This window comes from Octopus sinensis, linkage group LG23 (genome assembly GCF_006345805.1).
Source record: "Octopus sinensis linkage group LG23, ASM634580v1, whole genome shotgun sequence".
NCBI lineage: Eukaryota > Metazoa > Mollusca > Cephalopoda > Octopoda > Octopodidae > Octopus > Octopus sinensis.
The window spans coordinates 14,344,677-14,372,492 of NC_043019.1; the positions used below are offsets into that span (position 1 = coordinate 14,344,677).

General features: G+C 37.9%; 1 protein-coding gene and 1 long non-coding RNA gene across 9 annotated transcripts in view; one reads left to right on the plus strand and one right to left on the minus strand.

Moving 5' to 3' along the window:
- Positions 1 to 884, minus strand: part of LOC118767647 — a 20,145-nt gene extending 19,261 nt beyond the window's left edge. Inside the window, exon 1 of the long non-coding RNA XR_005003563.1 lies at positions 874 to 884. This is a non-coding gene — a long non-coding RNA (uncharacterized LOC118767647). The remainder of the gene's footprint in view (positions 1 to 873) is intronic.
- Positions 1 to 23,099, plus strand: part of LOC115223496 (serine/threonine-protein kinase Sgk1) — a 241,707-nt gene extending 218,608 nt beyond the window's left edge. For all 8 annotated transcript variants that reach the window (XM_029794105.2, XM_029794106.2, XM_029794107.2 and 5 more), the window contains 13 exons: positions 641 to 786; positions 2,479 to 2,572; positions 7,449 to 7,498; positions 9,080 to 9,137; positions 10,061 to 10,276; positions 12,472 to 12,584; positions 13,015 to 13,051; positions 14,700 to 14,786; positions 16,567 to 16,662; positions 18,183 to 18,290; positions 19,120 to 19,257; positions 20,446 to 20,503; positions 22,500 to 23,099. In XM_029794105.2, coding sequence (XP_029649965.1) covers positions 641 to 786; positions 2,479 to 2,572; positions 7,449 to 7,498; positions 9,080 to 9,137; positions 10,061 to 10,276; positions 12,472 to 12,584; positions 13,015 to 13,051; positions 14,700 to 14,786; positions 16,567 to 16,662; positions 18,183 to 18,290; positions 19,120 to 19,257; positions 20,446 to 20,503; positions 22,500 to 22,615 — 1,317 coding nt within the window. In that variant the 3' untranslated portion in view covers positions 22,616 to 23,099. The remainder of the gene's footprint in view (positions 1 to 640; positions 787 to 2,478; positions 2,573 to 7,448; positions 7,499 to 9,079; positions 9,138 to 10,060; positions 10,277 to 12,471; positions 12,585 to 13,014; positions 13,052 to 14,699; positions 14,787 to 16,566; positions 16,663 to 18,182; positions 18,291 to 19,119; positions 19,258 to 20,445; positions 20,504 to 22,499) is intronic.
- The last annotated feature ends 4,717 nt before the right edge of the window (positions 23,100 to 27,816 follow it).

The following is a 27,816-nucleotide window of genomic DNA, read 5'->3' on the forward strand; positions in this document are numbered from 1 at the left end:
GCAGCTCTTTGTGTCTGGGGTATGGACTGTGGTTTATTTTGGTGGTGTTATTTTTACTGTATTGAAAGCGCTTTACGTAGGATGTGTGCAAAGCCAAGCAGCACTATTTTCTGTCTGTTATGGCCGAGTGGTTAGGGCAGCGGACTCGCGGTCACAGGATCGCGGTTTCGATTCCCAGACCGGGCGTTGTGTGTGTTTATTGAGCGAAAACACCTGAAGCTCCACGAGGCTCCAGCAGGGGTTGGTGGCAGTCCCTGCTGTACTCTTTCGCCACAACTTTTCTCTCACACTTTCTTGTTGGCCTGCTCGCTTAGCCAGCGGGGTGGCGTCATTTGAAGGCTAAAACAATGCAAAGCGCATTGTGACCAGCGATGTGTAGCAACATCTGATAGTCTGGTCGATCACGGTGATATATATTTGTAACACCTGGTGTTTTGGTTACACAATTGTATGTCTTTTAACTATGCCAAATGCACCAATTATTATAGGAATTATTTCTACCACATTGCGTTATCTTTATTTCCATATATTATCATGTTTTTTTCTTTTTCTTCCAATTTTGTTTCCATTTCTTGTTGAGTACCTTTCCTAACTCCTAGGGTATTATTATTATTATTAATATTATTTTTTTTCTCCCTAGGTGAAAAAGGTACACCCGGATGCCAATTTAAAATTACCAGGAAAAAAAATCTTTGGAAATTTAGATCCTGATTTCATACGGCAGCGAAGGGATGGCTTGGATGATTTCATACAGAAATTAGTGACACACCCAAAACTTTCTCTTCAGTAAGTTAACATTGTTATTATTATTATTATTAAGAAAAGTGTATTTCAGAAATCCTTTTATCTTATCCTACCTATATATTATAAAACTCATACATTCAAATTTCATTTTAATTTGTTCCAATCACCAACTTCAAAATGAGTTTATTTTATAAAATTCTTCATCATTTTAATAATTAAAACAAAGGTAATTACATTTCAGAGGTCTGCAATCTGGTTGTATTATCCTTTTTAGGTTCAACTTGAGATTTAACATTTTAGGCATAGGCCTCTACAGAGATGATGGGTTCAGCTATTTTTAACAACATAAGTATATAGCCTACAGTAAGGAAAGACTTAGTACTTTTAAAGAATTAAGACTTGTCACAGCTACAAACATAATGACAGTTAACTTTCTGAAGATTACCTTATATCTATCTCAACAGGCCTCCACCAGAAAAAAAACACACAAGGAAAATAAAATAAAAAGCTCGTTTACATCAACAAGATTTTGACCCTCATCCCCACTCTATCATTTTTAAGGACCTTATCAACTACATTGATCAAAAGATCATTAACATTTCCTCAGACAAAAGAACATTCAATGGAGATGTTAACCACCTAAACAAAGCATTGGAGAATAATGGATTAGAGAAAATAAGTTTATTTCCAATATTGAATAATATTGGGAGAAAGGATTTTAGATTCTTCCCAAACAAAGGACAGTGAAATGGATCTACTTGATCAAAGCAATGAAGAATTTGGGGTTTCAATAGGTATACTTCCAATCTGGAATAACTAATAAGATTCCCACTCCCATGGGAAAACATATTGTGGTTTAACACACCATATAATGTGAAATCTAGTATCCCCAAGAATTTCTTAAATCTAATGCAGAAACATTTCCCCACAGGAAATATTCCAAACTATCTATCTGGTTTAATCTGGAACAGCTAATGTAACCAAAATCTCCTAAAACCATACCGCAATTTGGTTCAACCTTCCATGTAGTTTTAATAACCAAAATCTCCAAAAAAAAATCATACTGTGATTTGGTTTAACCCTCCATATAATTTCAATAGCTTTTGATTTTTTGTTAAATGTAGGTAAACCAAACACTTCACTTTATGTATATCGCTCTTTACACACCAATGAATTATGATACCCTGGGGTGGAGGCGCAATGGCCCAGTGGTTAGGGCAGTGGACTCGCGGTCATAGGATCGCGGTTTCGATTCCCAGACCGGGCGTTGTGAGTGTTTATTGAGCGAAAACACCTAAAAGCTCTACGAGGCTCTGGCAGGGGATGGTGGTGATCCCTGCTGTACTCTTTCACCACAACTTTCTCTCACTCTTACTTCCTGTTTCTGTTGTACCTGTATTTCAAGGGGCCGGCCTTTTCACTCTCTGTGTCACGCTGAATATCCCCGAGAACTACGTTAAGGGTGCACGTGTCTTTGGAGTGCTCAGCCACTTACACGTCAATTTCATGAGCAGGCTGTTCCGTTGATTCGGATCAACCGGAACCCTCATCGTCATAACCGACGGAGTGCTTCCAAAAAAAAAAAAAATGATACCCTGGGGTACATATAACAATATATTCATATTCATTCTCCTCACCAAAAAGTGCTCTTAGTAAAATGTTATTGTTCATCGTTACTTCCATTTGTTTACCACTTAACAGTATATTGTTGTTTTTCTTTTTTTTCACCTCCAGCCCAGACGTCCGGGCTTTTCTATCACTGGACAATTCCAGAAATGCTCAAGAAACTGTTGATACTGAGAATTTTTACGATTCCGATCCTATCATGGTAAATATTGTATCTTTTATCTTTTAATCTTTTACTTGTTTCAGTCATTGAACTATGGCCATGCTGGGGCACCACCTTAAGGGGTTTAGTTGAACAAATCAATTGCAGTATTTTTTTTTTTTTTTTTTACATCTGGTACTTATTCTGTTGGTAATTAAGCAGCAGTGGTGAGGACAAACACAAGAACATACACCCTCTCTTTACTCTTTTACTTGTTTCAGTCATTTGACTGTGGCCATGCTGGAGCACTGCCTTTAGTCGAGAAAATCGCCCCCAGGTCCTATTCTTTGTAAGCCTAGTACTTATTCTATCGGATCCCTTTTGCCGAACCGCTAAGTTACAGGGACGTAAACACATCAGCATTGGTTGTCAAGTGATGTTGTGGGGGGACAAACACACACACACACACACACACACACATATATATATATATATATATATATATAGGGAAATATTGGTTTCAAATTTTGGCACAAAGCCAGCAATTTCGGAGAGAGAGTAAGTTTATTACATTGACCCCAGTGTTCAACTGGTACTTATTCTATCGACCCTGAAAATATGGAAGGCAAAGTCAACCTCAGTGGGATCTGAATTCAAGATGTAAAGACAGAAGAAAGGTCACTAACCATTTCTCCCAATATGCTAATGATTCTGCTAGCTCACCACCTTATGTCATCATCATCGTTTAACATCCGCTTTCCATGCTAGCATGGGTTGGACGATTTGACTGAGGTCTGGCGAACCAGACTCCAATCTGATCTGGCAGAGTTTCTACAGTTGGATGCCCTTCCTAATGCCAACCACTCCGAGAGTATAGAGGGTGTTTTTACGTGCCACCAGCACAAGGGCCAGTCTGGTGGTACTGGCAACGGCCAGTCTCAAATGGTGCTTTTTATGTGCCACCTGCACAGGAGCCAGTCCAGCGGCACTGGCAATGACCTCGCTCGTATGTTTTCTTCACATGCCACCAGCACAAGTGCTAATAAGGTGATGCAGGTAACGATCACTCTTGAATGGTGTTTTTAACGTGCCATCGGCACGAAGGCCAGCTTGTTGCTCAGGCAACAATCTCACTCGTATGGTACTCTTAGCGCTCCACTAGCAACGGATACCAGTCACCGAGTTTGATTTCAATTTCACTTGCCTCAATGGGAAAATATTGTCTTCCTTGGAAGCAGGTGAAGGTTGATAACAGGGAAGGCTGTCCAAAATCTGGTTTAACCCTTTCGTTACCAACCCGGCTGAAACCGGCTCTGGCTCTGTAGTACAAATGTCTTGTTTTCATAAGTTATGAATTAAAATCTTCCAACAAAACTTAGTCACAATTTATTTTCCTAACACTAGCTGAATGATAACCAAGTTATTCTACTAAATTCTTTGTTATATTTAAAGTAATTGAAAGAAACACAGAGCATCTCAAGATAAATACAGTAATGAAAGGGTTAATAAACTCTGTGGGACTGAACCCAGAACCATGTGGGTGGGAAGCAAGTTTCTTACCGCACAGCCAGAGAGAAAAAGAAAGAGTGATGTCAGTTTTCCAATAAATATTTGTGTTGAGTCAAATTACTGTATCTATAAATGGTATTATGTTAATTATGCTGTCTCATCAGGATTCTCATTAAGCTAACTCATTTGTCTTCTTTGTTTAGTGTTTCTCGTTATAGTTTAGCTTGTTGTTGTCTTCCTTCGTTTGGTGTTTACAATGCAGCTTTGTAGATACGTATTTTTATAAAGAAGTAGGCTGAAACTTGTTTAGAAAGTTGCTGTATCTGTTTCAAGGCTGTAAGTATGTATAGATTATCAGATTATCGGATTACACTACTTCATGGGATTTACTCGAGATTATTCATTCCCGTTACATGAATACACACACACACACACATATCAGTCTGTTTTGTTTTGTTAGTTTTTGGAGGGATTTTTATTTTTATGTTTACCAGACTTTGTCTATACCTCTTTTATCTTCCTGTTTAGTCGTTTGGCCGTGACCATGCTGGGGCACTGCCTTGAAGGGGTTTTTGTCAACAACAAAAAAAAATCAACCCCAGAATTTATTTATATTTTTTTTTTCAAAGCCTGGTACTTTCTATTGGACTCTTTTGCTGAACTGCTAAGTTACAGGAATGTGAAGAAACCCAGCACCAGTTGTCAAGTGTTGTGTTGGTGGCGGGGACAAACAGACACACATAGACATGCTCATGCATATAATCATCATCATCATCATCATTATTCAACATCCGTTTTCCATACTAACGTGGGGTGGACGGTTTGACCGAAGCTGGCAAGCCAGAAGACTGCACTAGGCTTCACTGTCTGTTTTGGCAGGGTTTTTACGGCTGGATGCCCTCCTAACACCATCCACCTCCATATATATATGTATATTGGATTGGCTCCTGTGCAGGTGGCACATAAAAAACACCATTTGAGCGTAGCCGTTGCCAGTAACCGCTTGACTGACCCTCATGCCAGTGGCACATAAAAGCACCCACTACACTCTCGGAGTGGTTGGCATTGGGAAGAGCATCCAGCTGTAGAAACTCTGCCAGATCAAGATTGGAGCCTGGTGCAGCCATCTGGTTTGCCAGTCCTCAGTCAAATCGTCCAACCCATGCTAGCATGGAAAGCGGACATTAAACGATGATGATGATGATATATATATATATATATATATATATATAAGAATTTTTTTGCGTAATAAGATAAAAAACCAAGGCTGTATAGATAGATATTAGAGCATTTATATATAGGTCTTACAGCTGTTTCTAGGATATTAATTAATAATATCCCTTCATCGGAGACGGTTTGAGAGGAAAAATTAAGTCTCGTATCTATACAGCCTTGGTTTTTTATGTTATTACGCAAAAAACTTCTTATATACACCTGCTGACATAGAACCAATGTTGAATCCCGTATTCGCAATATTACCGAATCTGGAACTTAACTATGGTCTGTCTATAGCACTTATTCAGCATTACCTGACACCTTTGGGTCTCAATGACACCATTATATATATATATATAAATATATATATAGCGCCGCCTTGGCTGGCTTCTGTGCCCGTGGCACGTTAAAAGCACCAACCGATTGTGGCCGATGCCAGACCCCCACTGGCACCTGTGCAGGTGGCACGTAAAAAGCACCCACTACACTCGTGGAGTGGTTGGCGTTAGGAAGGGCATCCAGCTGTGGAAACACTGCCAGATCAGACTGGAGCCTGGTGCTGCCCCTGGCTTCCCAGACCCCAGTCGAACCGTCCAACCTGTGCTAGCGCAGAAAACGGACGTTAAACGATGATGATGATACTCGATGGGCTTCTTTTAGTTTCCATCTACCAAATCTACTCTCAAAGCTTTGGCCGGTACTGGGCTATAGTGGAAGACACTTGCCCAAGGTGTCATTCCTGCATCTGTGCACTTAAAAAGTTCTGTATTTATTTTTAATCATTGACTTACTTTGAAGTAAATAAAACAAACCTATAATAATAATAATAATAATAATGATACTTAATCTTTTTGTAATTCAACATTAACAGCTTCAAGTATAAGTGTTTACATGTCTGACTTCAATGATAAAATGTTACATTCTGAAAATTGTGACCTAATTTCAGAGTAGATTATCTTCTCTTATAAATACTGTAAAACCAACCTTCTATGTTAACATTTATAATTTAATGGGAAGCCGGCAGAATGGTTAACATGTTGGGCAAAATGCTTAGCAGCATTTCATCCAGTTTTTATGGTCAAGTTCAGATTCCACTGAGGTCAACTTTTGCCTTTCATCTTTCCAGGGTCAATAAAAGAAGTACCTGTTGAACACTTAGGTCAATGTAATCAACTCGGGCCCCCTCCGTTAAAAGTGCTGGTTTTATGCCAAAAAAATGGGGGTGGGGAGAAAAAAAACCTGTATTAAATATTTGTGTGTGGTTAAGAAATTCACTTCACAACCATGTAATCTTGGGTTCAATCCCACTGCACAGCAGCTTGGGGGGCGAGTGTTTTTTTACTGTTGTTGTGAGTTGACTGATGTTTTATGAGTGAATTTTATAGGCGGATATTGTATTAAACCCATTATGTATGTAGATAGATTGATCATAAGGCTGGCAGAAACATTAGCACATCAGGCAAAATGCTTAGCGGTATTTCATCTGCCGTAACATTCTGAGTTCAAATTCCGCCAAGGTCGACTTTGCCTTTCATCCTTTCAGGGTCGATTAAATAAGTACCAGTTATGCACTGGAGTCAATATAATTGACCTAATCCGTTTGTCTGTCCTTGTTTGTCCCCTCTGTGTGTAGCCCCTTGTGGGCAGTAAAGAAATAAGATAGATTGATCATTACCATCATCATCATTGTTTTAATCATCCACTTTTCTATGCTGTAATGGATTGGATGGAATTTGTCGAGGCAGTTGTTTTAAGGCCAGATTCCATAAAGCATCTGCCCTTCCTGCCACACTCACACCACATAGAGATACACATACACACACATACCACACACATGTCATCAACCCTCATCTGTTTCCAAGTAAGGTTAATATTTCTTGGAAATTGTCTGTTGAAAAATAATTCGTCTGAAAACGAAACGCTTTCTCCAAAAATAGTTGCTGAGGAAGGGGTTAACCCCTCTAACATTCATTTTACACTATCAAATGTAATGCTTATTTATTCACATTGTTTTGAATTGATCAAGTATTACCTCATAGCTTCAAGATTTTGAAGGTGTGATTGTTTATTTTTACACTGACAGTGTAGGGTAAGTGTGATAGGTAGGACCTGGCCAGATTGAATATAAAGCAGGAAGAATATTTTGGCCAAACATGGTCAGTTTCAATTCTTTGGCCATCTTATCTATTGACATTTGTTGTTATCCTTTCAGAATGGTAAAGATAGTAATCCAGTGAATCTTGGTCCCAGTGAGAAGCCAAGGTAGGTATTGTAATGATTTATGGTACATTCTGAAATTTTTAAATGATTACCACTTGGTCAGTTGTCCAGCATCTTTAACTTATGTCTACATAGTCATTTGATCACTGTCATCATTATCACTTAGCGTCTAATTTTTCATGTTGGTGCAAGGAGCTCGCTTAGCCCTGCCGAACTGAGATTCAAAACCAAATCTCCACACTTGTTGCTTGTCATACGACTGTCTGATTCCATTGTGTTTTATCTCCCGGGAGATTAAAGAGAAAGGAATTGGACAGTCGTCTGACAAGCAACAAGTGTGGCCATGACTCATGGCCGATGAGGGTGGAAGATATTAAGCGACTAGAATCCTTCGATCACCTCTGTCTACGCCGCATCCTTTGTGTCCGATGGCATCACTTTGTCTCCAACAATTCGGTGCGACACCAGTGCAAAATCACCTCCCTCCGACAAGTCATCCTAACAAGACGTCTGTGTTGGCTGGGTCATGCCCTCTGTCGTCAGCCAGGAGAATTCATCTACGAAGCAATTGCCCCAGCTTGCCTTCAGAGTTGGCGAAAGTGATGTGGTGGACAATGAAAAACCTGGCTGATGACAGTCAAGGCTGATCTGGAACCCAACCTAGGCCCCCATATCTACGGCGTTCGCCGCTGGAATAAGGAGTAGTTGGAGATCACGCGGTCGTTAGCCTCAAATCGCCAGGCCTGGTCTCAGCATTTGTGAGAGATGCAGCATTGAGGATGAATGAAGCCAGCTCAATCCACCCCGGGTGAATGCTGACTCAAGTCAACAAGTGTGGAGATTTGCTTTTGAATCTCAGTTCAGCAGGGCTAAACAAGCTCCTGCACCAACATGGGTAAGACAGTTTGGCCAGGACTGGTAAGCGAGAGAGCTGCATTGCTTCAATTTGTTTTAGTTAGGTTTCTACAGCTTGATGCCTTTCCTAGCACCAACCACTCCACAGGATGTACTGGGTGCCTTGTACATGAAACTGACTATGACTACCATTTCATATTAGCTTGACATGTCTTCTCAAGCACATAAATCACTAAAGGTCCCGGTCACTTGTCATCACCTCCATGAGATTCAACATCTGAAGACCATACTCCACTACCTCATCCCATGTCTTCCTGGGTCTACCTCTTCCATTTGACCAGTATATTTCACTGGTAATCATGAGGTCGGTAGTCCAGATGGTCTTTGGAGTATCATTACTTGATTGTTTCATTAATCATTTGGCCAGACCTGGAGTAGAGAAGGCATGACATTGAGGAGGTTGTGAATGGTGCTAAAAGAACTGACAAATGCTGAGTGATTGATTGGTTGGTCGATAGAATGATTAATCAATCAATCGATTAGTTAATTGGTTAATATTAACAAATTATCTGATAATAACAATAATGAAAGAAGTGAAAGAGAGCCAGTGCATGTGTTAATTATTAGCATAGTGACCCTCCCAAGATAAACTAAAATGCCTATACTAGCTGTTTTGAAATGCTAATTAGTTGTGTAACTAATTGATTAATTTTTCTTGCTATTTTAATAATATCTTAATAACAATTTTATATATATTTATTTCCACAGTGTCAGACCGAGTGATTTTGAATTTTTGAAAGTTATTGGCAAAGGTAGTTTTGGAAAGGTAATTCTTAGTTTATACACAAGTATTTTGCTGAAATTTTTCATTGCTATGTTTCTATTTTAAATGTTTCTCATCTCAAAATCTCTATTCTTTTATTCTTCTGTCTCAGACTTTCTAAGATTTTATTTCTAATTTGCCTTTACAACGATTTCTGCTTTACGTTTATTATGCTTCCACATTGATTTATCTTTAGCACGCTTAGGTGCAGCATGGCACCGTATGAGTTTTCTCCCCTGTTGCTGCAGCCACATTGTGTAACATTGACAGGGGAGAAAACTCATACGGAAATATGCTAAGTCTACAGCATGCTAAAGAGTAAATACTATGCTTTATATTTCTTTTGGCCTCTTAAGCCCCTTACTCATGGATCCATGGTCATTGATGACTTTTCACCACTGTTCTCAACCTTCGGTTGTTTTCCTCCTGATGGTTGGAAAAGGAATTGGCCTTGAGGCTTCCTTTCAGACTTTGCTGCACAGTGTGTGTGTAGAAATACTTATTTTTATATATGAACTAGCAGTATCGCCTGGCATTGCTTGGGTTTGTTTCGACCCTTTATAATTGAAATTTTTGAAAAGTAAAAATTTTGCATCATGTAGCTTGTTATTCTCTTTAAGTGAACATTTTTCTGGTTGAAATACACCGAAAAATGGTGACACAGCAGTCAAAAAAAATCGTAAATTTGATGTAAATCATTTTTGGTGTTAACATGGTCTGATTTTAATTTTTTCTTCTACGGAAGGAAGAGCAAGCCTTCTTCTATCATACTCTCAATTTTGGTCAACTTGCACCTCAGGGTCTCGGAGGAGATAGTGTTAGTTGAAGGCTACCAAACCTGCCATTATTATCATTACTCAATTAAACAATACTGTTTTTATTATTATTATTATTATTCATGCATTTTTTAATTGTTTATTTTGCAGGTGCTCCTGGCACGCCATAGAACAGAAGGAAAAATCTATGCCATCAAAGTACTACAGAAGAAGGCTGTGATGAAGCGGAACGAAGTACGACATATCATGTCAGAGAGAAATGTTCTTGTACAGAACGTCAAACACCCTTTCCTTGTGGGGCTCCATTATTCTTTCCAAACGCCGGACAAGCTTTACTTTGTACTGGACTATGTCAATGGTGGAGAGGTAATGCTGCTTTCTTAAAAACAATACGAAAAGGTTTCTGATTAAAATGTCAATTAATGCCTATTTCTTAACTACCCACAAGGGGCTAAACACAGAGAGGACAAACAAAGACAGACAAAGGGATTAAGTCGATTATATTGACCCCAGTGCGTAACTGGTACTTAAATTAACCAACTCGAAAGGATGAAAGGCAAAGTCGACCTCAGCAGAATTTGAACTCAGAACGTAGCGGCAGATGAAATACCTATTTCTTTACTATCCACAAGGGGCTAAATACAGATAGGACAAGCAAGGACAGACAAACAGATTAAGTCGATTATATTGACCCCAGTGCGTAACTGGTACTTATTTAATCAACCCCGAAAGGATGAAAGGCAAAGTCGACCTCAGCGGAATTTGAACTCAGAATGTAACGGCAGAAGAAATACGGCTAAGCATTTCGCCTGGTGTGCTAACGATTCTGCCAACTCGCCGCCTTTACTACCTTTGATACCTTTTAGTGAGCTGGCAGAATCATTAGCACACCAGCCGAAATGCTTAGCAGCATCTGTCTTTGCATTCTAAGTTCAAATTAACGCTGGGATCAACCTTGTCCAGACAATGGTACACACATTCAGAATCGTTAGCACGCCAGGTGATAATGCTTAACGGTATTTTGTCTACCGCTACATTCTGAGTTCAAATTCCGCCGAGGTCGACTTTGTCTTTCATGCTATCGGGGTCAATTAAATAAGTACCAGTTACGTACTGGGGTCGATTAAATAAGTACCAGTTATGCACTGGGGTCGATTAAATAAGTACCGGTTATGCACTGGGGTCGATATAATCAACTTAATCCATTTGTCTATCCTTGTTTGTCCCCTCTGAGTTTGAATTCCTTCAAGACAGACTTTGCCTTTTAGTCTTTCAGGGTCAATTAAATAAGTACTAGTTGAGCACTGGGGCTGATGTAATTGATTTACTTCCTCCCCCAAAATTGCTGGCCTTGTGCCAATATTTGAAAGCAATATCTTTGACGAAATGATGATGTCGATCATTCTTCCATGGGTCAGATGAAGTTCATTGAAGTAGATTTTCTATGGCCATATCCTCTATCTAGGTTCAGTATTTGTGGGGTTTTTAAGGGATGTTCAAGCAGTACTAGAAAGAGTAATCTTTCAGATTGTTTCCTAGACCTGGAGTCAAGTATTTGTAAGGACCTTGAAGGTTATTCACGGCTAGAAAGGGTGCTGTCATGTAATCAATCAGACTGTCAGGTGTTGTTATACATCACTTGTCACAATGCACTTGACATCATTTTTAGCTTTCAAATGATGTCCCCTCACTGACTAGGTGAGCAGTCCAACATTTCTCCTCAGAAAGTTGGTCCATCACAGAGTTACCCATTTACAGCCAAGTGGACTGAACCAATAGGGAATGAAGTGTTTTGCTCAAGAACTGATCTGGGAATTGAACCCATCATCATCATCATCGTTTAACATCCGTTTTCCGTGCTAGCACGGGTTGGACAGTTCGACCGGGGTCTGGGAAGCCAGGGGCTGCACCAGGCTCCTGTCTGATCTGGCAGTGTTTCTACAGCTGGATGCCCCTTCCTAACGCCAACCATTCCGTGAGTGTAGTGGGTGCTTTTTACATGCCACCGGCACAGGTGCCAGGGGAGTCTGGCATCGGCCACGATCGGTTGGTGCTTTTTACATGCCACCGGCACGGAAGCCAGTCAAGGCGGCGCTGGCATCGGCCACGTTCAGATGGTGCTTTTTATGTGCCACCGGCACAGGTGCCAGGGGAGTCTGGCATCGGCCATGATCGGTTGGTGCTTTTTACATACCACCGGCACGGAAGCCAGTCAAGGCGGCGCTGGCATCGGCCACGTTCAGATGGTGCTTTTTATGTGCCACCGGCACAGGTGCCAGGGGAGTCTGGCATCGGCCACAATCGGTTGGTGCTTTTTACATGCCACCGGCACGGAAGCCAGTCAAGGCGGCGCTGGCATCGGCCACGTTCAGATGGTGCTTTTTATGTGCCACCGGCACAGAAGCCAGTCGAGTAATTGTGTGCGCAGCACACAAACCACTAGCCTACTTGTCGGGACTTTGAAAGTTAACCCCAGTATTTGTCCATATGTATGCATTTTTATGTCTGAATGTTTATGTTTTGCCATTAATACTAATGTCGTTGTCTCTTTACTTGTGCAGCTCTTTTTCCATTTACAACGAGAACGCTTCTTCCCTGAACCGAGAGCTCAGTTCTACGCTGCAGAAATGGCCAGTGCTCTAGGATATCTTCACTCCTTAAATATCATCTACAGGTCTGTGACTTTCTCTTTTTTAAATTATTTTAAAATTATTTTTAAATTATTTAAAAATTATTTTAAAATTATTTTAATATTATTTAAAAATTATTTTTTAAATTATTTTAAAATTATTTTAATATTATTTAAAAATTATTTAAAAATTATTTTAATATTATTTAAAAATTATTTAAAAATTATTTTAAAATTATTTTTTAGATTATTTTAAAATTATTTTAATATTATTTAAAAATTATTTTAATATTATTTTAATATTATTTAAAAATTATTTTAAAATTATTTTAAAATTATTTAAAAATTATTTTTAAGTGGAGGCATGGTCAGTGGTCACCCACAAATACTTCCTCTGCAATTTCTAATTTGATAATAATTTCTGTTTTTGCATTAATATTTACCATACTGTAAATATTCTGATCTATTTTTACAGAGATCTCAAACCTGAAAATATCTTATTGGATTCTCAGGTAACTAAACATTATTTCATAATTTTCCAAACCAAATTCCTTTCAAATATTCCATGCTTGAACAGACCTATTTCTTTACTGTCCACAAGGGGCTAAACACAGAGAGGACAAACAAGGACAGGCAAACGGATTAAGTCGATTATACCGACCTCAGTGCGTAACTGGTACTTAATTTATCGACCCAGAAAGGATGAAAGGCAAAGTCGACCTTGGCAGAATTTGAACTCAGAATGTAACGGCAGACAAAATACCGATAAGCATTTCACCCGACGTGCTAACATTTCTGCCAGCTCGCAGCCCTTGAACAGACCTGTCAAGTGAAATCATAGTTGTGGCCAAAGCCAGTGTTGTGTAACCGGCACCCATGCTAGTGGCATATAAAAAGCATCCTTTGAACGTTGGGTCTCATGGAAGCAGTGACCCATGACTGAGACCTTTGACAGTATCCCATGCTTGAGAAAACCTGTCTGGCCAAGTGAGATAATAGTTGTGGCTGATGCTGGTGTTATGTAACTGGTACCAATGCTGGTGGAATGTAAAAAGTACCTACTACACTTTTGGAATTGTTGGGGTTAGGAAGGGATTCCAACCGTAGAATTCATGCCAAATCAGATTGGAACCTGGTGCAGCTCCCTATCCTACCAGTTTTCAGTCAGACCATCTAACCCATGCCAGCATGGAAAACAGACGTTAAATGATGATGATTAGTATTATATTTTTGTCTCCTATGTTATTTAAATAAAATAAATGCGCCTTTTTAAAGCCTAGCCAGGCTCATGGGACCGGTTTCCCGGTTTCAATGGCGTATGTGTTCCCCACCTGGACGGGACGCCAGTCCATCGTAGCGTTAGTCATTTTTGCCAGCTGAGTGGACTGGAGCAATGTGAAATGAAGTGTTTTGCTCAAGAACACAACACGTTGCCCGGTCCAGGAATCGAAACCACAATCTTACGATCATGGTGCTGACACCCTAGCCACTAAGCCACGCGCCTCCACATCCTATGTTATTTAGTGTCCTATTTATTATGATTGATTAAAGTCACTCAGTTATGTCAAGCATGGGCAACCTTTATCATGAAGCTGGCCACATAAAATTTGGCTGATTATCAGATGTGCTATGATACTAAAAGAAACTCAAGGTTATCTCTCTATATATAAACGGCAGTTTGTCTGTGTGTGTTTCTGTGTGTCTGTTAGGTTGTACCCTCACCCTGACCACGGCTTTCAACCGATTCTGATGATACTTGACACACACATAGCCCAATGTCATAATTCAAAACTAACGCAGCGACAATTTTGAAAAGTTCCCCCAGTTCTGAAAAAAATCGATAAATTCGACATGGGGTCGAGAATCAGAAACACAAACCACAGACTGTCTAGGGGACGCAACTCGACCTTTTTAACTAAAAAAAAAATTTACCATCATTTTTTTCCCATTTTTTGGCTATAACTCTCTAAAAATGCTTTATAGTTATTTCCCTTACAAACCCAAGCAACGTCGGGCGATACTGCTAGTTTTTCATAAGATATGCCATTCAGAAAGCCCCGCAGCCTGTAGTTTGCCCATGACGGGTTTATATTGTTCTCTGCCACTGTTATGCATGCACAAACTCTTCCTTTTTACTGGATGTCATTTCATTCTTTTCAGGGTCATGTTGTTTTGACAGATTTTGGTTTATGTAAGGAAGGAATTGAAGGTATGGGAACCACCACTACGTTTTGTGGAACTCCTGAGGTGAGAAACTGTTTCAACAATTGATGATTTTGCAATCCAAGGTCTTAGAACCTTTAGAAATCCTAATGGTAATACAACTGCCGCCACTGTAGTTGTTCTGTGGAGCCATTGCTATAGCCTGGTGCAGCAGCTATTCTTAGATGTTACAGTGTGCTACAACCATAGATGCCATGCCCAGGGCTATAATAAAAGGCACTTACCTAAGGTGCTTATGCAGTAGGACTGAACTGAAAACCATGTGATTAAGAAGTGAACTTCTGAACAACACAGTTATATCTGCACCACACACTCTCTCTCTCTCCTCTCTCTCTCTCTCTCTATATATATATATATATATATATATATATATATATATATATATATATTCTGCCAAATATATACGTTTTATTTACTTTTTTGTACATTACTTAATCATCGTTATATGTTTTATCTTATATTTAATCTTTCTATAATATGTAATTTTTCTAAATGGTATAATTTAATTTTCCATTATTGAATTGATAAAAGGTGGGGTTTTTTTCTAATTTATATATATATATTATAATTTTTGAAATCTGATTTAGTATTTCTAAATTTAATTTTTCCCTGTAAGTTTGGAATAATATTCCCTCTTATTATTATTACACATACATATATACATATATATATATATATATATATATATATATATATATATATATATATATATATATATATATAATTCTAAGAGAGTTAGAGGCTGTGAATCCAACCAACTAAGGGATAATGTCTATCCAATATACTGCAGTAGAATACCCAATTATTAATACATAAGTGTTTTCTCATTGCATGGCAATTACTCTACTGAATATAATAAATGGGGGAGGGTAAAAAGTTGTTTTTACCTTTAATTTATACAGCAATAAGAAAATTGGGGGGGGGGGTCGAGAGGTGGCATTCGTCAACTTTTAGACATTATATTATGTCTATATATTTATTTTTTTTAAATAATCATTTTAACAATATACGTACATGTATAACAAATTATGCGTTACGTATATAATATATAAAAATACCAGTAATTATTAAAATATATAACGTAGAGCATAGGAGGCAGAATAGTATCTTACAGCTGTTTCAGCCAAGAGGTCATAGTACCCCACTTTACTTCCATCCCTTCAGTGAACTGAAGTATATGGTAGATAAGTTTAAGGTACTTGGGTGTGCCTCTGGGCTTCGTCAGAGAGTTTAGAAAGTTCATAAGGTTAAGTTATAAATATAAATACATGAGTGGCCTGGTGCAGCCTTCGGGCTTCCCAGACCCCAGTTGAACCGTCCAACCCATGCTAGCATGGAAAGCGGACGTTAAACGATGATGATGATGATAATATGTATATATATATATACATACACACACATACTGGCATTAGAAAGGGCATCCAGCCGTAGAAACCATGCCAAAACAGACGTGGACCCTGAACAACCCTTCAGCTGGTGAGCTTCTGTCAAACTGCCCAACCTATATATAAAGAGAGAGACAGATAGTAAAATGTGGTACAGGAGGGCAGCCAAAGAAAACAAGGGAAAATATACGGTGGACATGGACTCTCTCACTCCTCATTAGTTATCAACCAAAAGTCATCACAGTTTTGACCCACAGAGATACATATACATAGATACACACTCTCACATGCACATATTGATGTTCACAAACCAAATCATGTAACAGAAACTTGTCAAAGAATTTATACTGAAATTAACTCTTCTACAAATCTCCTTGCTTGTGTTGTCTACTTTAATGTTCTACTCTGCTCCATTTCAGTACCTTGCTCCTGAGGTCTTGCGGAAACAACCATATGACAGAACTGTTGACTGGTGGTGCTTAGGAGCTGTTCTCTACGAAATGTTGTTTGGATTGGTAAATAACAACCATAATTTAGAAATATTTTTTTTGTGATCAGTGGATTTATTTCACTGGAATTATTATGTTTACAAGAGCTAGACAAGCATCTGTAGCTAGCAGGCCATGGTACTCCAGACTGATGACGAGCAAATACTCAGAAACTAGTCTCTGGTTGCAGGCTTAGCTGGATGGGGGTGCTTGTCTCCCCCTTGTAAACATAAGGACACAGGAAATGTGTCAAGGCCGACAGGAAGCGTTGATGCTTCCTAGGGCTAAATAGCAGTGGTGTGATTCCCTTTATGGGACTGTCACGTTAAGTTGACAGTATACAACTGCTCAACCATAATTTATATTCTTGTGTAACTTTGCTGTAAGAGTTCTTGATGGTATTTTTTGTAAGATGCATTCTGAATGTGAGTAGCCATGGAGCTTCTGTACAACCAGAGACAGCTTGCTACCCCATTCACCCCCAATGTTCTCTCACACTTTAGCTCCCCCCCCCACCATTTCCTAGCGTCAAGCTGATTCTACCCCCTAAGGGATTATAGGTCTTGCAAGCTGCATGGCAACCTCATCATCATCGTTTAACGTCCGCTTTCCATGCTGGCATGGGCTGGACGATTTGACTGAGGACTGGCGAACCAGATGGCTGCACCAGGCTCCAATCTTGATCTGGCAGAGTTTCAACAGCTGGATGCCCTTCCTAATGCCAACCACTCCGAGAGTGTAGTGGGTGCTTTTTATGTGCCACCGGCACAAGGCCAGTCAGGCAGTACTGGCAGTGACCTCACTCAAACCTTTTTACACATGCCACCGGCACAGGTGCCATTAAGTTCCTTACTAGTGCCAAAGGTGTGTAAAAAAAGCACTTGGTATGCTCCATGACGTACTTGGAATTAGGAAGGGTAGGAGCTGTAGAAACCATACCACAGCAGTCACTGAAGCATAGTAAAGTCCTTGAGCACATTGAACCCTGCCAAACTGTCCAACCCATGCCAAAACTTGAAACCAATATTGTAATACTTAATCAGTGAGCTGGCCGAAACGTTAGCACACCGGATGAAATGCTTAGTGGTATTTTGTCTGCTGTTACGTTGTGAGTTCAAATTCCGCCAAGGTCAACTTTGCCTTTCATCCTTTCGGGGTCGATTAAATAACTACCAGTTACGCACTGGGGTCGATATAATCGACTTAATCCGTTTGTCTGTCCTTGTTTGTCCCTTCTGTGTTTAGCCCCTTGTGGGCAGTAGAGAAATAACTTAATCAGTTTATCTGTTCTTTAACTCCCCTAAAACTGCTTGTTGACCAATGATACAAAATTTTTATTTTAAAGTCATCATTATCATCACCATCACCACTTAACATCTGTTGTCCATGCTGGCATGGGTTGGACAGTTTAACCAGGGCTGGTAAGCTGAGGCGCTGCACCAGACTCCAGTCTGATTAGGCATGGTTTTTACCTATTTCATGTTTGTTTGTTTACCTAACCCCTAAAGCTTCGTTTGTTTACCTGATTGTTTTTCTCTCGTTTACAGCCACCTTTTTACAGTCGAGACACAGCAGAGATGTACGACAACATTCTTCATCAGCCACTACGGATACGTAACAATATCTCTCAGTCAGCCAGATCTATATTAGAAGGAGTGAGTTTCAAACCCCTTTTGTTTTAATTTTATTTTACCCTAATATTTTAATAGGCACAAGTGTGTCTGTGTGGTGTGGTAAGAAGGCGGTGAGCTGGCAGAAACGTTAGCACACCAGACGAAATGCATAGCAGTATTTCATCTGCCGCTACATTCTGAGTTCAAATTCCACTGAGGTCGACTTTGCCTTTCATCCTTCACACTGCAGTCTTTAGATTTGTTTCTATGGCAACAGTCCGGATACTTATTGATCAGACCACATATGTTCTGAGTTCAAATTCTACTGAAGTCAACTTTGCCTTTCGTCCTTCCTGGATTGAGCATTGAGCACTGGGGTTGATGTACTCAACTTACTCCAACCCTTGAAATTGCTGGCCTTGTGCCAAAATTTGAAAGCAATATTATTGTTGTTGTTGTCATTAAGGTGGCAAGTTAGCAGAATTGTTTGCACACCAGGCAAAACGTTCTGAGTTCAAATTCTACCGAGGTTGCCTTTACTTTGCATCCTTTCGGGATCGATAAAATAAATACCAGTTGCATACTGGGGTGGGGTCGATGTAATTACATTGCCGACCCCCTGAAATTGCTGGCCTTGCGCCAAAATTTAAAACTGATTTTACAAATGCAATAGATAGATTTTCTTTTTATTCTTAATTACAGCAGTCATTTTTTTTTCTTTTTTTCTGCTTTTCATTTTTTTTGTATTTGGTTTGCAAGATTCTTTATGTGAATTTGTGTGTTGAAACAAATTTTTGTTGTGTCTGGGGAGAGTCATATTGCTCTAATATATTTAACAGTTAAAATAAAATATTTTTAATATATTTTGCAGTTACTTCAAAAAGAGAAAGAAAACAGGCTTGGCGCCAAAAAAGATTTCCAGGAAATCAAAAGCCAAAATTTTTTTGCTGATATCAAATGGAATGACTTATACTCAAAATGTATAGACCCACCTTATAACCCAAATGTGGTAAGTTGTTTTCTTGTTGCTGTTGCAAATGTTCACGGATACTTGGGCATGGGCGTGGCTGTGTGGTAAGAAGTTTGCTTCCCCAGCCACATGGTTCCAGGTTCAATCCCAGTGTGGCATTTTAAGCAAATGTCTTGTACTATAGCCTTGGGCTGAGTAAAACCTTGTGAGTGGGTTTGGTTGACAGAAACTGGGTGGCACATAAACTGGTGACAAGCTGGCAGAATCGTTAGCACGCTGGGCGAAATGCTTAGCGGTATTTTGTCTGCCGCTACATTCTGAGTTCAAATTCCGCTGAGGTCGACTTTGCCTTTCATATTTTCGGGGTCGATTAAATAAGTACCAGTTACGCACTGGGGTTGATATAATCAACTTAATCTGTTTGTCTGTCCTTGTTTGTCCTCTCTGTATTTAGCCCCTTATGGGTAGTAAAGAAATAGGTATTTCGTTTACAGCTACGTTCTGAGTTCAAATTCCATCTAGGTCGACTTTGCCTTTCATCCTTTCGGGGTCGATTAAATAAGTACCAGTTACGCACTGGGGTTGATATAATCAACTTAGTCCGTTTGTCTGTCCTTGTTTGTCCTCTCTGTATTTAGCCCCTTGTGGGTAGTAAAGAAATGCGTATTAATTGACATTTTAATCAGAAACCTTTGCTTGATAACCAGTGTTGGTTTGTTTATGTCTTGTAATCTAGCAGTCTGGCAAAAGAGACCAAAAGAATAATTACTAGGCTTTAAAAAAATGTCCTGAGGTCAATTTGTTTGACTCAAAACCCTTCAAGGTTGTGCCCCAGCATGGTCACGGTCAAATGACTGAAAGAAATGAGAGAAAAAATATACAAAAAAGAATGTTATTTATTTAGATCGTAAACCGGTGACTGCCATACGCCGAAGACAGGCAAATACCTAGAAACTGCAGTCCGTGCGTATCACTTAGGTTTACGACAGAGGGATGACCTCCCTTTGCAAATTCCATAAGGGCACAGAAAGTGTGCCTAAAGCCAGCTGGAGACGATGATCTCCTGGGGCTAAAAGATACAGTAACACCCACCCTTAGTGGTTAGCCATATTGAGATGGCTAGTATACTTTCCGTTAATATGTTGTTTGTATATTTTTAAATAGAGTAACTTAAAGCCTCTTCTTTGAATACAAAAAAATTAATCAATAAATTGTCTTTTATTTCAGAGCGGCCAATTGGATTTGAAGAATTTTGACCCAGAATTTGTAAAAGAACCAATACCTGGTAAGTCGTGATTCTTTTAATGTTATCTGGGGCTTTCTCCGTCCGGGTTGCGGATCCGTGGAATAAGCTGCCGGACAAGATAGTGAAGATGCCGACAACCGCTCGGTTCAAAGTCTCCCTTGACCACAAATGGCCTGAACTCTTTGCATGAACACCACTCTGTACATAACTCCATGTCCCCCTACATGGCCTTGCTTTTTGCTTTTTGAGCCAAAAAATTAACTTAACTTAAATTAAATAACTCCATCTCCATGCATATACAGCTCAATCTACATCAGATATTCAAAGATCCACCACTGAATTTCTGCTTGTGGCCTTCATCTTTAATCTGAGAGATGGTAGCTCTATAGAACTAGAAGTGAGCACTCCACAGATACGTGTACCTTTAATGTAGTTCTCAGGGAGATTCAGCGTGACACAGGGTGTGACAAGGCTGACCCTTTGAAATACAGGTACAACAGAAACAGAAGAAAGTTGTGGTGAAAGAGAGTACAGCAGGCTTCGCCACCACCCCCTGCCAGAGCTCGTGGAGCTTTAGGTGTTTTCGCTCAATAAACACTCGCAATGCCCAGTCTGGGAATCAAAACCACGATCCCACAACCGTGAGTCTGCTGCCTATTGTATATATGTATATATCTATATATATGTGTGTATGTGTTTGTCCCCCCAACATCGCTTGACAACCGATGCTGGTGTGTTTACGTACCTGTAACTTAGTGGTTCGGCAAAAGAGACCGATAGAATAAGTACTAGGCTCACAAAGAATAAGTCCTGGGATCGATTTGCTCAACTAAAGGTAGTGCTCCAGCATGGCCACAATTTTGTGAGTTGATAGATGTGAAATGGTCTAGTCCTGGAATGGTATGTCCTTGAAGACAGAGGCAAAGCAAGTTGCCCGTTATGTTGTTGGTGAGTCTGAGATGATGTTGATAACTCTTTTCCTCAAGTTTCTCATGTTTCACAAGTTACCAGTATGCGGCTCTTTCGTCATAGAGGGTTTGCCATGTTTGCCAGTTCCGAGCAAAGTTGTGCTGGTTGAATGTTACAGGAGTTGAGAACAAGCTTAAGATGGTCCCTGAGCCTCTCCTTGGGTCCTCTGTGTGGGGCCGAACACTGGTTGATGGGCTCTCCAAAGAAGACCATTTGCAAGAGACGATTATCAGGGACCTCGATGTTGTGGCTGATCCGTCTTAGAAGACTGTGTTGGATGATGGCTTCAGTGCTGGAAATTCCTACTTACTGGAGATTTTCTCTGTGCGGGAACTTATCTTTCAAAGTAATTTGTAGAATTCGTTTGAGACAATGGATGTGAAATGACTCCAGCTTCCTCACATGATGGCAGTGTAAGGGCCAGCATTCACAGCCATACAGTAATGTTGAGATGACAGCAGCGTGATAGAGAGCAATCTTCTTAGTGGCAAGCCTCGGATCTCTCTTTAAAAATACTTGTTCTTGGAGGCATCCAAAAGTCATCTCTGGCTAATCGTTGAGAGTACATTGGGGTTGCCTTGGTGGAGGTTTGCACTCACTGAGTGCTCTTATTATTATTATTATTTATTTATTTATTATTATGTATTTATTATTATTTATTAATAATTATTATTATTATTAATTATATATTATTAATAATTATATATTATTATTGATAAATATATATTATTATAGATAATTATATATTCATCATCATCATCATCGTTTAACGTGATGATGATGAATATATAATTATCAATAATAATATATAATTATTAATATTATTATTGATAATTATATATTATTATTATTATTAATTATATATTATTAATTATATATTATTATATATTATATTATTATTATTATATATATTATTATTATTATTATTATTTATTATTATTATTATCATTAATTATTATTTATTATTAATTATTATTATTATTATTACAAATTCCTCCTTCCATTATGGCTAATATATTCTTATCTCAGCCCTTTCATGTATTTTCGTTTTTGTTCATTTATGCAGGGTCCGTAGGGAAGTCAGCTGAAGGCAACAAGTTGATTAGTGCAAGTGTCCGAGAAGCAGACGGTGTGTTCGAGGGGTTTTCATATGTTCCTCCCGCTGAGGATGCATTCAACTAAGGACAGGAATGGTGTCCTGCAACGACCTGGAGACTGGAACTGCATCTGCTTCACTGAAGAAGGAGTACAGAAGGAAAGAATAAATAAAAGAATGAATGAAAAAAAAAACAAGAAAATACCAACAGAAACTAATTGCTATGGGTCTATGAATTTTATTGGTGTTGTCTGACTGAAGACTACTGTGTATGAAAATGTCTACAGTTTGATCTGTAACATATCTAACATGTATATTTTCAGACGAACACAGATTGCAAGAAAGCTGACCAACTGCTCTTCGTCAATTGCTCATATGCACGCACACTCTTTACACACATCCAAACACACTCTTTACACACACACACACATTCCCACACATTCACATGTGCGCACACATACACCAATTTTCATTCCAATCTGCTCAAATTCCTGTTGTTACTTTCCTCTAGAAGAATGATGAAAGTGATATTAAGATTTTTGTTGGGGTTTTTTTTTTTTTTTTAATTATCAAAAAAAAATAATGAGTGGGAACAAAAGATTAAAAAAAAAATAAATAAATGAAGATTAAATTACCTCAATGATTTCCAAAGACATATTCTTCAAGAAAACTCCAAAATTCTACTGCAGAATATAATGTGTCATTGCGTTATCTCACATTTTGGCTGTGGTTGTGAAATTCCAGATTTTTTTTTTTTTATATGGAAGGATTTTTGTTACTTTTACTTTTGTTTTTTTTTATGTTCTTTGATATTCCACTCCATCCCCTTTACCGTTCCGTTCTACATTTCCTATGTGTGTATGTATGTATATAAAATTTAATAACAATCAAACAAAGAGGGTCATACAACTCTGGGTTTCGCGTGAGGCTGATAGTCATGATGTACAGTTGTCAGATGTGCACGCTTTGGATGCAGGATGCACACTGCACACGTGGTTGCAGAATAAGTTGTCATATATATATATATATATATATATTTATTACAAATAAGAAAATGGAGAAACACATTAGTTGGTTCATCAACTTTAGGATATTAGAATGTTGTCTTATTTAATTAACAAAACTACAACCATGTTATTATGGTTATAGTTTTGTTAATTAAATAAATCAACATTCAAATATCCTAAAGTTGATGAACCAACTAATGTGTTTCTCCATTTTCTTATTTGTAATACAAATTAATGGTAAAATATTTCTTTACCTTCACCCATTTAATACAATAAGTAAGTTTATTGCATTGCAATTAAAAACACTTGTGTGTTAATAATTGGGTAGTATACCAACAGGATCCACAACCCCTAACTTATTTGGTATATATATATATGTATATATATATATAAGTGTGTGTGTATGTGTATAATATATATATATATATAAAGAGGGTGAGAGAGGGAGGAAAGGAAGGAGATAGAAATGCATACCTGTACACTTTATCTAAAATAACCATAGCTCGAAAAACGTACACATTAAGATTCGTTAGAAACACTCACATATGAGTCTGAAGCTTCTACATTACATAAATCTATAGTTTATTTTAATGTGAGATAGCAACACACACACACATACACCCATATATACAAACATAGTGATCCTGGGTTGGGGACGTCAAAAGTAAAGACCACCCTTATACACTGGGAAGATTATTTTCAATACAGAATAATATCGTAAAAATCTGAGAACAGAAAAAGTAACAATTAGTTTCAGATTGGAAATTTTCTTCACAAAATATTTACTGAAATTATTTTGCAACCTTCATCAAGCCACAAAAATCAGTCCATTTTGATCCAGGATTTTTACATATCATTTCTCATTTCCTGATAGCCGTAATGGTTATTTTGAAAGGCTGTGGTTCAAAATGGAGTGGTTTCGTGACTTGAAGAAGGTCTAAAATATTTTGTGTAAGAGTTTCTGAAAGAAATTTTGGATGTGAAACAAGTTGTTGCCGTCTTCCTATTCAATGATTTTTAATATAGTTTTCTGGATCAATCAGACACACACAGAAGTATGTGTGTTTATCTATGTGTGTGTGTGTATATATATATATATATATATATGAGACAGACAGTGAGAGATACAAATAATGTGTCAGTGTGTGTATATAAATATGTATATATTCATATATCATATACACACCTACTATACTTACTAATTCTGTTAATGAATTACTTGCCATGTTTTTACTAAATTGCTGCTCAATATATCTAGTCTTTGGTGGTGGTCATTTTGAGATATTTTATTTCCAGCTCCTACTGTTCTTTGCCATCTGCTACCTCTTCTCCTTCTCTGCTCTGTTGGCTTAGACTAGTGGCTATCACTACAGAACAGGGACAACAATACAACTGTTTATAAATGATACCGGTGGTAAAGTTTTCTCATAAATCGCAAATATGTAATATATAAAGCACTGTTAAAAGATCCTTAAAATACTATCTATAATTAATTGAGTAATTAATTAATTGGTTATGAGAGCAGAGGAGACAAATTAATAATATCATGTTGAAATTTATAATTTTAACATTATAGCATTTTATTGTTTTTTTTAAAGTATTAAAAATAAAAAGTTATAAATTAATATTTGTTAATAATAATAATAATTTGATAACATATTTTAATTTTATTTATTTCTTAACATAGTTACTACTAATTGAATTGTATTAATTTATTCTAATTAAGTTTCACAAGGCAATTGCTTGTTTATCTATTAATTTTGTATGTATATATTTAGCGGACGCTAAATGATGATGATGATGATATATATATATATAGTCATCATTTAACATCCATCTTCCATGCTGGCATGGGTATATATATATATGTTTATTTATTCTTACGTATTCAGATGTTGATTGTGATTTTATGCAAGATATATACACACACACACACACACACACATACATGAGCTAGAATATTTTTAATCTTTAACAAGATTAATTTTAAGAACCATGAATAGAATTTTGAGTTCATTGCATCAATGCATGCATATATATATATATATATATATATATATATATATACAAAATAAGAAAATGGAAGAATACACCTTAATCAATAATCAACTACCAGATAATACCCATTCACATAATTTATTAACCAACTACATATGAACATCAAGGTCAAACAAAACAGTGCACATCAATGAGTAATATGATACAGTAAGTACAATATGTATGAATAAATATAAATATAAATTATATCTTACAACTGTTTCAGCCATGTAGATATGAGTATCTCATTATGCTCATATTAGCCAGGTGTGATAGGTTAATATGTGGTTATAAATGAGACACTTACAAATATATCCCAAGGCCTCTTCAGAGATTATAAAGTACAATCAAATATGAATATCAGAGAAGGTACACCCATATATATATACTTAGATATGTTTCGGCCCAGGTCATGTCATATATATATATATATAGAGAGAGAGTGAGTGTGTGTGTGTGTTATCTAAAACTTGGGAATACACCTGGTAGTATGCCGATTAAAGCATTTTCGATGTTTATGGCTACCTGAGGTTGTCCGTAGTATTGATATAAATACCACTGAATCTACCTCAGGAATTCCTCTGTGTCCATCGAGTATATAACAAAGAAGAAAAATAGAAAATTGAATTCACGAGAACCTCGTAAATTCCAATTTCTGCTCTCATTCTGGGGAAATATATATTTGTATATGCACGTACGTATGTGTGTGTGTGTATATATATATAAAGTTTTAAAAAAACACCTTTTATCAATTCAAAAATGAACAATTAAATTACACAATCTAGAAAATTACATATAATAAAAATGTTATTCTACCAATTATATACGTTTTTATTATTTTTTTTTTGCAATTTACTTAATCATTTGTATTTTATTGTTATTTTAATTTTAATATTTCTATAATATATAATTTTCTAGAAGGTGTAATTTAATTGTTCATTTTGAATTGATAAAAGGTGGGTTTTTTTCTAACTTTATATATATATATTATATTGTGAAATTTGATTTAGTATTTCTAAATTGAATTTTTTCCCTGTAAGTTAGGATTAATATTACCTCAAATAATTATTATATATATACGCATACACTATATTCGTTTATGTTATATACGCTTATACTCAAACACTCAACATAGTTATGTTAGCGACATTTCCAGCATCGGTTTTTATGCTATCATAAAATATGCATTGACAATTCAAGGGACGCAACCCATGTTTTTGCATTCACTGCCCTTACTTTTGCACAGTCGTGTTTGCAGACAATCCAAGGGACATCACTTAGATTACTGTAAGTTAAATATGTGTAGGTGTGTGTGTGTGTGTATGCAGACGTGGCTATCCTGTGATCTCGGGTTCAATCTCACTGCGTGGCACCTCAGATGAGTGTCCTCTGTTGTAGCCTCAGGTTGGCCAACCAGTCACTTTTGAGGAAAACTGGTAGATGAAAACCGCATGGAATCGCGTCATGTGTGTGTGTGTGTGTAGACGTGACCGTATAAATAAAAAACTTGTCTCCAAACCCTGTGGTCTTGGGTTCAGTCTCACTGTGTGGTACCTTGGGCAAATATATTCTAGTATTACCCCGGGCCGACCAAGACCTTGTGAGTAGATTTCGTAAACAGAAACTGAAAGAAGCCCATCGTGTGTGTATTCTATTGTCTAGACAAGCCTTGATGGTCGTAAACGAGCATCACTGTCATGCAAGCGAGGTTGTTCATTTCTAGTCCTCTGTGCAAAAATTGTCTTGCTATGAGAGAATATCACCTTGTTTGGAAACAGACGAGGGTTGGCAACAGAAAGAGCACCCACTCGTAGAATTCTGTCTGAACCATACAAGCATAGAAAAGTGATGTTTAATGATAGGCGCAGGAGTGGCTGTGTGGTAAGTAGCTTGCTAACCAACCACATGGTTCCGGGTTCAGTCCCACTGTGTGACACCTTGGGCAAGTGTCTTCTACTATAGCCTCGGGCCGACCAAAGCCTTGTGAGTGGATTTGGTAGACGGAAACTGAAAGAAGCCTGTCATATATATGTATATATATATATATATATGTGTGTGTGTGCGTGTATGTTTGTGTGTCTGTGTTTGCCCCCTAGCATTGCTTGATAACCGATGCTGGTGTGTTTATGTCCCCGTCACTTAGCCGTTCGGCAAAAGAGACCGATAGAATAAGTAGTGGGCTTACAAAGAATAAGTCCCGGGGTCGAGTTGCTTGACTAAAGGCGGTGCTCCAGCATGGCCGC